General features: G+C 47.7%; 1 protein-coding gene across 1 annotated transcript in view; it reads right to left on the reverse strand.

Moving 5' to 3' along the window:
- NECTIN2 (nectin cell adhesion molecule 2) overlaps positions 1-14732 on the reverse strand; it is a 39941-nt gene that overhangs the window by 22852 nt on the left and 2357 nt on the right. Inside the window, exons 2-4 of the mRNA XM_032227661.1 lie at positions 12873-13166; positions 12140-12257; positions 10092-10240 (exon numbers count right to left, since the gene is read on the reverse strand). Of these exons, the coding sequence (XP_032083552.1) occupies positions 10092-10240; positions 12140-12257; positions 12873-13166 (561 nt within the window). The remainder of the gene's footprint in view (positions 1-10091; positions 10241-12139; positions 12258-12872; positions 13167-14732) is intronic.

Here is a 14732-nt window from a genome sequence, read left to right on the forward strand (position 1 = left end):
TCTTCTTCTTCCTCCTCCTCTTCCTCCTCCTCCTCTCTTCTTCTTCTTCCTCCTCCTCTTCCTCCCCACAAACCCCACTCCCTTTTAGCACTGATGGTGTTACCTAGTTTGGTTGTGAAACGTCCACAGGAAACCCACCAAGATCAGAAAGCACCAAGGACCCCACATTTCTCCTCCTCCTCCTCCCTCCTCCTCCTCCTCCTCCTCTCTTCTTCTTCTTCTTCCTCCTCCTCTTCCTCCCCACAAACCCCACTCCCTTTTAGCACTGATGGTGTTACCTAGTTTGGTTGTGAAACGTCCACAAGAAACCCACCAAGATCAGAGAGCACCAAGGACCCCCACATTTCTCCTCCTCCTCCTCCTCCTCCTCCTCCTCCTCCTGTCCGCAAACACCATTCCCTTCTAGCACTGATCATGTTACCTAGTTGGGTAATGAATCATCTGCAAGAAAACCACCAAGCTCAGAAAGTACCAAGGATCCCACAGTCCTCACCCACCCACCCTCCTTCTCTCCACAAACCGCACTTCCTTATAGCACTGATCATGTTACCTAGTTGGGTAATGAATCATCTGCAAGAAAACAACCAAGCTGAGAGAGTGCCAAGGTCCCTACACTCCTCCTCGTCTTTGCAAACCCCGCTCCTTTCTAGCGCTGATGTTGTTACCTAGTTGGGTCTTGAAACGTCTGCAAAAACACAGCCAAGGACCTCCTATTTCCTTCTGCTTGGGCTCTTCTGCTCCTACCACAGCCAACACAATCTACTTTCACTGAATTATCTTCTAGGGATAGAGGTATATTTTACTCCATTGATATGTCTTTCTTATTTTTCCCAGGGTTAATTAAACCAAACCTATGCAAAGCAAGCTCAGCTATATGATCCACGCGTGGCTGAATCCAGCTGGTTTTAATCCACTCAGTTTGCATTCACACAACACCCTGAGTTAGTCATCAATCGTGTGTTGGGTTGACAGAAGACACCAATCCACAAACCAAGGAAACCATTTGGGGCAGTGGTGGGATTCAGCTGGTTCGGTGGCGACCTGCGGGTGATTCATGCACCACCAGACCAAACAATTTATGAGAACACTAGCTGGATACCCGTGCTCTGCTACAAAACTGTTGTGGCCCAGCAGGAGCCGTTGGAGCTGCCACCAGACTCCGACAGCGAGGGGCCCTATGAGTCGGCTCTGGAGGATGTGGAGGACCCTGGACAGGGTTCCGACTCTGAGCAGGGCGCAGAGAGGCTGGTTGGCCACCCGGAGGCGCCTGAGCCTTGGACCAGTGGGGAGGAGACAAGGGAGAGTGATCCAGAAGCCAGCAGTGAGTTGTTCCTGGATGCACGCCATCGAAGAGCTACTAGGCGTCAGGAACAATTACGCAATTACAGGAGGTAATTGCGCTCAGCTGATGATCATTAGGCTCCTCTCCGGACTATAAAAAAGACTGCTTGTGGACACGCCCTCTTGCAGAAGCCAACGCATTGACTAAAGAGAACTGTTGTAACTAACTTGGCAGGCTGGATTGCTGCCAAGGTTTGTCTGAGTTGCTACCAAGGTCCTTATCTGTTTGTTTGCTTGGTTTTCAGCCACCGAGATTGTGGTCTTGCTAATTAAAGTACATTCCAGTTAAGCTTGTCTCAGCATTCGGTACTGGATGGAGGAGGGGGGTCAGAACACAAAGTTATGTGATTGGGCTCCTCTCCTGTCCCCTTCTCTCCTTCAGGCTTCTCCTATCTTATCCCTTTCTCTCCCTCAGTCTAACTCAAGAGTTTTTCAGGTGGGGAGGGGGAGTAGAATGTCTAAACTGCCATCCCGCAGGCCGGATGAGCCACACGTTGGCCACGCCCACACCCAAGTGGCAGTTGGAACAGAGTTCTTTTCAGGTGGGGAGGGAGAGTAGAATGTCTAAACTGCCATCCCGCAGGCCGGATGAGCCACACGTTGGCCGCGCCCGCGCCCAAGTGGCAGTTGGAACAGAGTTCTTTTCAGGTGGGGAGGGAGAGTAGAATGTCTAATTCCTTAGCATCAGATTGTGTTAATAATAATAATAATATAAGACATACAAATGATCTGATGGTCATTTCGAAAAATCCTTTCTTAGTGAGCACCTAGAAGCCAAAAAGAATATACGGGCCAAATTTCAAGTTTGTAGGTTTTACGGTTCTGGAGATTTTGTGATGATGTGTAAGTGATATTTCGCTTTTATAGAGAGAGATTATGGATAGAACATCTGACTCTGAGTCTTACAAGGATATGGTGTCAGGCCTTGACCTTGTTACAACCTCTCTCCAAAATTTAGCACTCTAAGTCGTTTTAATGGCCTTTTAAGTAGCAACAGCTGGCAAGCGTGTCTTCCTAGACCACATCCCGGATGGGCTGAAGGATGAAAATCATCGGTTATGGGTTTCAACAACACATCCAAAAATCCGTGGAGGGATTTCACGATTTGCAACAAGGGTTTAGCGGGACCCGGTCCTGATGTGGAGAGAGATGTCAACAGCTGGGTGAGAAGGAACAACTGGACCACATGTATGGCACATTAGCCAAGCCCTCCGGCCAAACCCTTCAATAACATGGATGCGTTTCTCCGGCCAGCAATCATGATGAAATTTCACCAAGCTTTTTCCGGTGGCAACTGCTTACAATGGGGATTTAAGATAACTGGATCCAGATCAGATGCCAAATAATCCTTTGGGACTCTGCAAAATTTCACCAGATTGCAAGCCATCCAAATCTTGCAGGAGGAGGTGGGAATTTCTTACTCTTCCATCTAAAGTTTTCATCCTACCAGCCAGGTTACCACCGATCGGGGGTGGCTGATAAAAAACGTGGGAAATGAAATAATAGGGAAGTAAAGAAAAGATGCGGTTTCCTTCCATCGCGGTTGAGGCCATGCTGCGAAGTGGAAGCGAGAATGGTTGGCCAGGACAGAGAGGCGCGGAGAGAGCTAGGGAATGAACCGTGTTAAGTAGAGATAGCTCTCGACTTACAATGGTTCGCTTAGAGACTGTTCCAAGTTACAACGGCACTGGAAAAAAGGGACATTACTATTTTTCAGAGTTCCAATTTTTGTAGCAACCCCTAAGTCACTAAATAAATCAAGGATGATCTGTACTGTCCATTTTCTACCCTGTTGGACTGTTTGGGGGTTTCATTTGAACCCACCCACCCACCCATCCAACCATCCATCCACACATCCACTCACCCACCCCCTTAATTTCTTGCATTTTAGAAACTCTGGATTTGCCCCGATCCCATAACTCACCCTTCCCTCATTGCGCAAAAAAACTGGGTCATTCCAGCTGTTCCTCAGCGGTTAACTCCCAACATCAGCCTTCACCACTGACAGTGGGAGATGCTGGGTGGAAATGATTTAACATCTGGAGCCCTACAGGTTTTCCAGTCCCACTTCTGCCCCTGCCCCCCGTTAAGATTCCCCCTTGTAAAAAAAAATAAAACCCCAAAAGGGGGCTTCCTAATTACGACAGTAGGCAAGCACAAAAGAGGTGCCCCCCCCCCAGGGTTGGGGGGGAGGGTGGGAGGGAGGGAGGCTTTACGAGGGTTGTTAGATTTTAATGTAATATGATTGCACATGTATACTGTCTTCTCTTATTTTTTCTTTAAAACTAGGATATGTTAAGTATACTGATATGGAAGCATAAATACCATCAACATAGAATGGAGTTTGCTCAGAAGCAGAAATACACCAATGAGAGGAAGAGTGGGAAACAGGAGAAGAAAGATGGGAAGAGAGGGATATGAGAGGGTAAGGGGGGAAGATGAGGAGGATAAGGAGGAGTGGAATGTAGAGAGAGGAGAAGGAGAAAGGAAGGGGAAGTAGAGTAGAAAATGATGGAAGGAAGACAGGATGTAGAAGAGTCGGAAGTAGAGGAAAGAAGAAGATAGGAAGAGAGGGATAGGAGAGAGGGTGAAGGGGGAAGATGAGGTGTATAAGGAGGAGTGGTAAGGGGAGAGAGGAGAAGGAGAAAGGAAGGGGAAGTAGAGTAGTATGGAAGCTGAAATACACCAATGAGAGGAAGAGTGGGAAACAGAGGAGAGAAGAAAGATGGGAAGAGAGGGATAGGAGAGGGTAAGGGGGGAAGATGAGGATAAGGAGGAGTGGAATGTAGAGAGAGGAAAAGGAGAAAGGAAGGGGAAGTAGAGTAGAAAAGGATGATGGAGGGAAGAAAGGAGGTAGGAGAGAGGGAGAAGAAAGAGGTGTATGGAGAGCAGAAGAGCTAACAATGGGTTTTTATCTTTCTGGATGTTGATGACAAGAGGAACTGATGTAATTACTACTTAATACAATAGGATATTGGCTATGTAACAGTATACATGTGATTGTATGTTATGAAAATGGAAAATAAAAAAGTATATTAAAAAAAAAAGAGGTGCCCCCCCCCCCTTCTTAACGGTTCCGTGTCTCTTCAAAACAGCCTCTCGGTCGCCCACCTGCCGATACAGCGGGGCGTTCGGCTGGCTGCTTTGAAGAAACGTGCGCTCCTTCGCGAGGCGAGACAGGTGGCCGTGGAGACATGTTGGGAATCGACAGCTCCGACGGTTCGGAAGCCACGGGGCACCTGCTCTCGCCAACAGAAGACGTTCTGAAGGTTGCTTAGAAGTGGCTGTCATGCAACATTGGAAGAGGCGGGGGGGTTGTTTAATGCCCAGAAATACAGAACCGGGGGGGGGTGGGGGGTGGAGGCAACGATGACAAAGTTGTGATTTCTACCTTTCCGAGTTCTTCTAAATTTAGAAAAAGACCTGCCAGCAAGTTAAAATCGGAAGAACAGACCGACCTGTTCCAGAATTAAAATACCAGGGAGGGTTACGAGAACTTGAGCGTGGCCACACTCACTCTCCGCCCAGGGTAAAAGGGGAGGGAGGGGAGTTTAAAAGGAAGGGAGAACACCCCAATAAAGCAGCAATTAATAAATTTCCGCAGGTCTATCCCCGGCCAACTGTTTAACCATCTCTATTTAGCTTTTGTCTTTGGACGTGGCAAGTGGGCACATTTCTATGTATTTCCATCCCATTTATTTACTTACTAGCTGATAACCCGGTATTGCCCGGGTATTTATTTATAGGGGGGGGGGGGAAATGTCCCGACCAAATGTAATTTCTAATGTTGGATTTTCCCTCTTACTAGAGGGCGCCCCCTTGTGGAGTAGTGTGAAGCCGTTACCACGGTAACTCCACAATGCTGTACCGTAGAAGCCATTTGAAGGCACAACAGGCTGTATCTTAACAGAGGAGTGTTAGGGGCGTCTTACCCCCACGGTATTTGTTTCCAGAGAGTAAGTCATCTGTGTACCAAGTTTGGTTGAAATTGCTCGAGGAGCTCCAGAGTTATGCTGGAACATACACACACACACACACACACACACACACCGCTGTATTATGTATGTATGTATGTATGTATGTATGTATGTATGCATGTATGTATATAGTGGTATGGGGGCCTGGGTCACTGGAACCGGCAGTGATCCAGGCCTGTCACGCCCCCAAACCAGTTCCCCGGTCTCTTCTGGTAGTCATCGACCTACAACAGTTCATTTAGTGACTATTCAAAGTTCCAACGGAGCTGAAAAAAATTGTCTTATGGCCACTTTTCACACTTAGCATCATGGTTGCATCCCACAAGGTCACACGATTTACATTCGAATCAGTGGTGGGTTCCGGATCCTGTTCCAACCGATACAATTGAAACGGGCACATTGGCATCTACATGGACGCGTGTAACATGTATCTTAGCGCCTCCGCGAGCATCCGTGATGCTCCAGCTGCTCTGCAGAGCATTGCGTATGCGCTGTATATGCCCTGCACATGCGCGGAAGCCTTGCAAAACAGGTAAGGAGCTCGGGTGGGCGGGCCCTCCAGAGTATCATACCAGAACAGTGTCTGGTGCTCGGGCAGGCTCCGGTACGCCCGTACAGGGGCGTACCGCCTGTAACCCACCGATTCGGATGCTTGACAACAGACTCACTTTTATGACGGTTGCAGCGTCCCAGAGTCCTGCGACCTCTGTTTTTGTGACCCCGACAAGCAACATCAATGGGGAAGCCAAATTCCCCTAACGACCACGTGACTAATTTAAGAACTGTGGCAATTCTCTTAACAAACGCAGCGAGAAACATCGCAAAATGAGGCAAAACTCCCTCCCCAGACATCTCCCTTAACGACACAAATGTCGGGCTCAACTGTGGTCGTTAAGTCGAGGAGTACTTGTATTCTCATCTGGAAATATTTTTTGTTTCGTATTGTGGCGGGGCGGGGGGTGGGGGGGAAGAGAAACTTTCCTGCAGAAAGAAATACCGTTCCGGCATTTTAATGTCAGGCTAAGGCTGCATCAACCGGACCGCCATGGCTCCCAGATGCCTGGAAGACATGATTAAATAAATGCAGAAAATGTCTATTCATATCACATTAAGAATTGCAGAATCTGCTGGCAACCTTGGAGAGGTTGAGAGGGAGCCACATCCCAAACCATTTGGGAGCGTGATCAGGCCGGCTGGTGAAGTAATGAGACTACCTGGCAGTTCTGTACGGTTGTTGAAGGAAATGTAAATGTGTGTTAAATCAAAGTCGGGTTTTCTCCTGTTATCGATCGGCTTTTCAGATGGCAGCCTTAGTGTCCATTTGCCCCCCATTCTCCCCCCCCCCGCATTAAGGACCTGCACTTTTGAATCTCCATATCTCTCTCTGGCCACCATGCGATTGTATCTGCTGAACAAAACTCCGTAATGGTGACAGGAAGGGCATCCAGCCAGTAAACATTCAGCTACATTCAGTTGCCCGGACTCCACCCCACAAGGGGATTATAGGGCTGTTAAAAGAGGATGTTGATAAAGGTAGTCCTTGACTTACAATAAGATTGTTTAGTGGCCATTTCAAGTGACAACGGTGAGTAGCACGGTTGTTCAGTGAATCTGGCTTCCCCACTGATCGTGTTCGTCGGAAGGGGGTCACAAAAAGGGGGTGGCAATGTCCCCGGGACACTGCAACCGTCATAAACAATAGCAATAGCAGTTAGACTTATATGTTTCTGTAACCAAAATGTCATTGGCAGATCCTATAAACTTTGGCCCAAGTTTCTTGCTAGGGAGTTTTAACCTCAAATATTTGGTGGAGAGGTAGACTTTCTCTACCAACTGGAATGGCCCTTGCGGAGTTCAGTGTTTTATGCCGGTTGCTTATAGGTCTGTGCCGCTTTGGCGAGCGTTTTCTTGATATTTTCCCAGGTTGCTTTCAGTGTTGACATCCAATCAGTCAAGCTGGCTGAGGAGGGGGGGAATTCCTTGGGTATTTGGGCATTGGGACGAAATCCATGCCACTCGCTACTTTGAACGGGGTTAGTCCCATGCTATTGTGAGCAGAATTGTATGCAGCCTCAGCAAAAGATAGAAGAAGGTTCACCCCATTGGACTGCTGATAGTTCACATAGCACCTCAGGTACTGCTCTACCATGGCATTCAGTCTCTCTGCCCCCCCATTTGTGCATGGGTGAAAAGCCGAGCTAAGGCTATTTGGAACCCTGGCTGTCATTTTCTCTTACACCTGAATTGGGAACGATGACCCTTTCAGGACTTGTGGACTTCGACTCCCAGAATTCCTGACCCAGCCTGGGCTCAGGAATTCTGGGAGTCGAAGTCCACAAATCTTAAAGGGGCCACGTACAATTCCCCACCCCTCGTCTTAACATAGCCGTTTCTCCGGCTGACCTCCCAGGACATCTTCGTTTGCAACCGATTCCTGCACCATCACCGCTTTCTAAATCCAAGTGCAACGGGCCAAACATTAATAAGGTCGAGACAAGAGCCTCTCTTGTCACTCTATTAAGAACCATTTCAATTTCACCTCCGGCAATGCTGATATTTATTTTTACACCATTCCAGGCACCCATCCAAGTTTGAAAGAGGAGCCAGCGAGAAAGATAAGAGGTAGGTTTTGAGAAAGCATTTAATTACACACAAGCAAAGGCAGAATTGATGTTGAGATATTGGGGGGGGGGGGGGAAGGACAAGGGAAGGCACAGCCAAACCTAGTATGAAAATATCTCTTTGTGCTTTTTGCTGTTGTTTTGTTTTTGTTTTAAAGCTTGGCTATTTACAGACAACAGAGAGAGGACACATAAAGAAGAGCACAAAGGTAGCGTGTGAACATGGGCGACCCAAGAAATGGCTCAGTTCCCATTACGGGAGAGCCACCCCTTTCAGCCTTCCATGTGAGACCGTTGTAGCGATGGGAGGAGGACGTGGCACACAGCCAAACCACGGAATCCACAAGACGGACAACCTCAAGCAATTCCCGGATAATTCCTTAAACCCTGGAGTTTTTTTTTTTTAAAAAAAGAGATCTCGCCACAGGGCTCCTTCATTTCCCCCAACCCTCCCAGGATGCTATAAAACACAACAACACAGGACATTTGAAGTCCCAGTTTTCCTGGATAAAGGGACAGCCGGGGGGAAGCCCGGCCTTTGAAAGCAGCCGAGTCTCTTGCAAATCAAAGTTGAGAGCACCAATTCTCAGGGAAGTCCCGTCGGAGAGGGCATCGGAGTCTCCCGTCCCTCACCAGGGAAGGTCCCGTTTCACGAGGATGCTGGATCAGTTTCATTCCTTTCCTGCACCGCTCGGAGTGCCAGGTATTACCATCTGGTTTGCCATCTCCTCCAACATTAAAAACAAAGATTTTAAAATCCTTCTAAGGCAGCGGGACCGAAAAGATTTCTTCAGAAGGGACAGTTTCGAAGGCCTTGATAGTTTTCTCCTCAGTTTTCTTTTTCCTCAGGGACAAACCCCATTGGTTTTTTCCTCCAATGCCCACCTGCCCTGGCAGCTGCCGCTCATTCCTTAAGGAGGGCTGCTGTGGGCAGAGTCCGTAAGTTTAAAAAAAACAAAACAACATTAAAAATCCTTCAGGGAGTTTTCGAGAGTCTTTGGGAGGGAGCTTTGTTCTCTTGCTGTTCCCCAGAACGGCTGTCCGGACCGAGCTCACTCACACGTAGACTGCCGTTTTGGAGATGATGGACCCGTCGTGCTGCGATTCCATGTCGTCGTAGTCGTAGCCGTGCGGGTCAGGGCTGAACCGCAGGATTGGGCCCAGCTGGTCAAATCGTTCCCCCTCGTCTTCCCGGTGCCGCGGGGCGTAGCCATAGGGAGGGTGCCGCCGCTCCTCGCGCTCCTCCTCTCTGTAATCGTCATCGTCATCGTCCTCCTCCAGTTTTCGGCCCGTAGCAGGTTTCAGCGGCCGGTCGAGCTCGGTGAAGTCGTGCGTCGGGGGCTGAGAAGTGCCGTTGCCAAAGACTCGTGTCTTGGAGTCAAAGGAGCCTTTGGAAGCTCGGGGGTGCCGGCGGTGCAGGATGAAGAAGACTATGATCCCCAGAACTGCCAGGGCCAGGATCCCCCCCACGATACCCCCGGCCAGGGCTCCAACGTTGCGGCTCTGACTCTTCACTGGCTGGTCTGAGTAAAGAAAGGAAGACGGGGAAGTCACTCCGAGAAATGCCAGTTGTTAGTAATACCAGCACTGGGGAAGGGGCAGAGCCTCAACTGGATCCAGGAAAGGGAAGGCCGGGGGGTCCTCTGGGACCCTGCCATCTACCATCATCATCATCATCATCATCACTCTCATCATGTCTTGCAGGGGACCAAGGGGCCCCGAACATCAAAAGAGAAACTAGGGTATCAGAGGGTCGAGAAAAGCACCGTTCGCCCCACATGTGAGGCTCCCCAGCTATCTTTCTCCCCACAAACTGCTCTGCACCCACAATGCATCTGGCTCCATGCATTGGACTAGTGAAACCTCACACCGTCCTTTTGCGCAAAGCACCACACGTTGAATTTGTGACAGAAGAGGAAGAATTCAAATATTTGCATCCCCCAGATTAGGTTAAAAAAAACACACACACTGATTATTCCACCATGCATTTGATGAGACTCTGGACGCGTACCAAGCGGGATCGGCTCAACATGCCTGCCCTCCCACCCCGCGCAGCAAAAGTGGCACCAAAAATCTTGCTTCATCTTCATCCCGCACACGCCATTAGCCCCACACAGACACGGCGAAGGTTGCAAAGGCCCACAGCTCTTACCTCGGACGAGGATGATTTGGTGTGTCGAAACCCGCCCGACGCGATTGGTGGCTTGGCAGATGAAGGTGGTATTCACAGAGTAATCCACTTTTTTCACGAAGAGGCGCTGACCCTGAACCTCTACCGACTTCGGAAGTGACCCATTGGACCTAGGAAATCAAGCAAGACCGGTTAAGCTATAAAGAAAATCCAGGAATCAGATAGATAAGGTAGGTAGGTAGGTAGGTAGGTAGGTAGGTAGGTAGGTAGGTAGGTAGGTAGGTAGGTAGACACAGACAGATGATAGATAGATAGATAATAGATAGATAGACAGAGAGATAATAGATAGATAGATAGATAGATAGATAGATAGATAGATAGATAGATAATAGATAGATAGAAAGATAGATAGACAGACAGAGATAATAGATAGACAGACAGAGAGATAATAGATAGATAGATAGATAGATAGATAGATAGATAGATAGACAGACAGACAGAGAGATAATAGATAGATAGACAGAGAGATAATAGATAGATAGATAGATAGATAGATAGATAGATAGATAGATAGATAGACAGACAGACAGACAGAGAGATAATAGATAGATAGACAGAGAGATAATAGATAGATAGATAGATAGATAGATAGATAGATAGATAGATAGATAATAGATAGATAGATAGATAGACAGACAGACAGACAGAGAGATAATAGATGGATAGAGAGATAATAGATAGATAGATAGATAGATAGATAGATAGATAGATAGACAGACAGACAGACAGACAGACAGATAATAGATGGATAGACAGAGAGATAATAGATAGATAGATAGATAGATAGATAGATAGATAATAGATAGATAGATAGACAGACAGAGAGATAATAGATAGATAGATAGATAGATAGATAGATAGATAATAGATAGATAGATAGATAGATAGATAGATAGATAGATAGATAGATAGATAGATAGACAGACAGACATAATAGACAGAGAGATAATAGAAAGATAGATAGATAGATAGATAGATAGATAGATAGATAGATAGATAGATAGATATAGATAGATAGATAATAGATAGATAATAGATAGATAGATAGATAGATAGATAGATAGATAGATAGATAGAAAGATAGATAGACAGACAGAGAGATAATAGATAGATAGACAGAGAGATAATAGATAGATAGATAGATAGATAGATAGATAGATAGATAATAGATAGATAGATAGACAGACAGACAGACAGACAGAGAGATAATAGATGGATAGAGATAATAGATAGATAGATAGATAGATAGATAGATAGATAGATAGATAGATAGACAGACAGACAGATAATAGATGGATAGACAGAGAGATAATAGATAGATAGATAGATAGATAGATAGATAGATAGACAGACAGACAGAGAGATAATAGATAGATAGATAGATAGATAGATAGATAGATAGATAGATAGATAATAGATAGATAGATAGATAGATAGATAGATAGATAGATAGATAGATAGATAGACAGACATAATAGACAGAGAGATAATAGAAAGATAGATAGATAGATAGATAGATAGATAGATAGATAGATAGATAGATAGATAGATAGACAGACAGACAGACAGACAGACAGATAATAGATGGATAGACATAGAGATAATAGATAGATAGATAGATAGATAGATAGATAGATAGATAGATAGATAGATAGACAGACAGACAGACAGACAGATAGATATGGACGGACGGACGGACATAGGCAGGCAAGTAGACAAACAAATGTAATATATAGAATATACTACAATATAAGGAAATAGGAAAAACATTTCCACTGGCCCAGCGGTGGGCAACTCTGGCCCCTTTACCACCTGTGGACTTCAACTCCCAGAAGCCCTGAGCCAACTCCCAGGACCAACTTCCATGCGGGCTCAGGAATCCTGGGAGTTGAAGTCCACAGGTGGTAAAGGGGCCAGAGTGGCCTCCCTCCATGCTCCAGGCTGACAACTGTGTTGTATTGGGACGGTGCGGACGAAGGGAAAACAGGAAAAGGTTAGGTAGGACTCACGTGCTCCAGGAGAAATCTACCGGGGCGGGATTCCCCTTCGCGTTGCAAACGAGGATGACATCATTGCGGGTCAAATACCAGTTATCGTCGTAGCCCTCTATGGAAACTTCAGGAGCATCTGCGGAGAAAGCCGTCAAAAAAAGCTCACATTTGGCTGAAGGAATCCCCATGCACAGATCCACCCACCCACCCTTTTCTTTCCTTGAACATGAGCTGCGGCAGACAGCCAAGCTTAGAGTTCCCCAACCTTCCCGGCTTTGCGGACTGACTGTGTGTGTGTAAGAGAGAACTTTTGCGGCCTGGTTCCGGACAACTCAAGGCTCGTAGTGGGCCACGTCCCGGGGATTGGAGACCCCTGGCCTAACTGCTGCCAAAGGTCCGATTTTCTCCACCCCAAGCATCCTTAACTCCTGGTCTAACCACAGGTGCTGGGGAACTGCCTGGAAGGAGGGAGGAAATAGGGAACTAGCCTAGAGTCCTCGCGGCATAAACTCACTCTCTCTCTCTCTCTCTCTCTCTCTCCCCCTCCCTCCCTCCCTCCCTCCCTCCCTCCCTCCCTCTCTCTCTCAGTCCAGCCTATCACATAGGATGGTCATTGAGGGGCAGAAATACAAGTCGGGAATGGGAAGCGTGTTGCCTTGCCTTCCTGAAGATCTAACCCAGAAATGAACTCCCAGGCACAACCTCCCGCAGCCCCCAAAGCAGCGGCACCCCCCCCCCCCAACCAACTCACACAATATGGAAAGTTGGACTGGGTAGGACTCGATCTGTGGCAGGGCCACGTGTTCCACGAGGCAGGTGATCTGCTGCTCGTTGGCTTCCTTGGTGGGGATCAGGTTGTAGTGGCTGGTGACGGTGACGGTGCCGTCGGAGTTATTCGTCTGCTTGACGCTAGAGTTGCCAGTCAGCTTCGACTGCCAGATGACGCGAGCCGGCGGCTTCCCGTTTCTGGATGTGCACACGGCCACGGGCTGCTCCAGGTTGCTGGATTTGACCTCCACGGGCTCAGCACTACTGGTGGGCTTGGCTAGAAGAGAAACAAGAGGTTGCATTGGTGGGAAGGTCGCATTGGCAGAAGATACGTGACTCTTAAGACCAGGTTGTACGAGAAGCATTACTCAACCCGGGACAATGTTGTAGATACAAGAACTTTGATTGCACTGAATTCTGGGAGTTGAAGTCCATGCATGCTGATTGGGGAATTCTGGGAGTTGAAGTCCATGCATGCTGACTAGGGAATTCTGGGAGTTGAAGCCCATGCATGCTGACTAGGGAATTCTGGGAGTTGAAATCCACGCATGCTGACTGGGGAATTCTGGGAGTTGAAGTCCATGCGTGCTGATTGGGGAATTCTGGGAGTTGAAGCCCATGCATGATGACTGGGGAATTCTGGGAGTTGAAGTCCATGCATGCTGACTGGGGAATTCTGGGAGTTGAAGTCCATGCATGCTGACTGGGGAATTCTGGGAGTTGAAGTCCATGCGTGCTGACTGGGGAATTCTGGGAGTTGAAGTCCATGCGTGCTGACTGGGGAATTCTGGGAGTTGAAGTCCATGCATGCTGACTGGGGAATTCTGGGAGTTGAAGTCCATGCATGCTGACTGGGGAATTCTGGGAGTTGAAGTCCATGCATGCTGACTAGGGAATTCTGGGAGTTGAAATCCACGCATGTTGACTGGGGAATTCTGGGAGTTGAAGTCCATGCGTGCTGATTGGGGAATTCTGGGAGTTGAAGCCCATGCATGATGACTGGGGAATTCTGGGAGTTGAAGTCCATGCATGCTGACTGGGGAATTCTGGGAGTTGAAGTCCATGCATGCTGACTGGGGAATTCTGGGAGTTGAAGTCCATGCGTGCTGACTGGGGAATTCTGGGAGTTGAAGTCCATGCATGCTGACTGGGGAATTCTGGGAGTTGAAGTCCATGCATGCTGACTGGGGAATTCTGGGAGTTGAAGTCCATGCGTGCTGACTGGGGAATTCTGGGAGTTGAAGTCCATGCATGCTGACTGGGGAATTCTGGGAGTTGAAGTCCATGCGTGCTGACTGGGGAATTCTGGGAGTTGAAGTCCATGCATGCTGACTGGGGAATTTTGGGGAGTTGAAATCCCCAAGTCTTAAAGTTGCTAAGGTTGGACACCCGTGGTTTAAATTATGGGTATTATGCACCCAACCCACCCCGGCCAGAAGTTATGAGTTATAATTGGAGCCTAATATTTTCCTTGCACCACCTAATCTCTCTGAAGAGCCGTGCCCCACTTCAGGCATGGGTGGGTGGGGTGGGGAAGTACCCCCAATGCTAGTTCCAAAGCTAGTGTCCAGGGGACCTTCGTCTGCAATTAATTTTGCACGGCGTAAACACATTGGGGCGGGGGGAGGAAAGGAGACTACAACAAACAAGGGCCTCTTCTACCATTTTCTCATCCTTTGCCAGCTCTCCCCACCCAGAGGTGCCATTCTATCTCGGAGAGAAAAGTTCTGTAATCATAAAGTCCTAGAGGGGTTGCTATTCTTGCAACGAAAATGAATGGGATTTCCAGTTAAAAGGGAGGCGTTTGGAAGTTTCCCACCGATTGCCCTGTAATCACAAGGGC

This window comes from Thamnophis elegans, chromosome 12, assembly GCF_009769535.1.
Source record: "Thamnophis elegans isolate rThaEle1 chromosome 12, rThaEle1.pri, whole genome shotgun sequence".
NCBI lineage: Eukaryota > Metazoa > Chordata > Lepidosauria > Squamata > Colubridae > Thamnophis > Thamnophis elegans.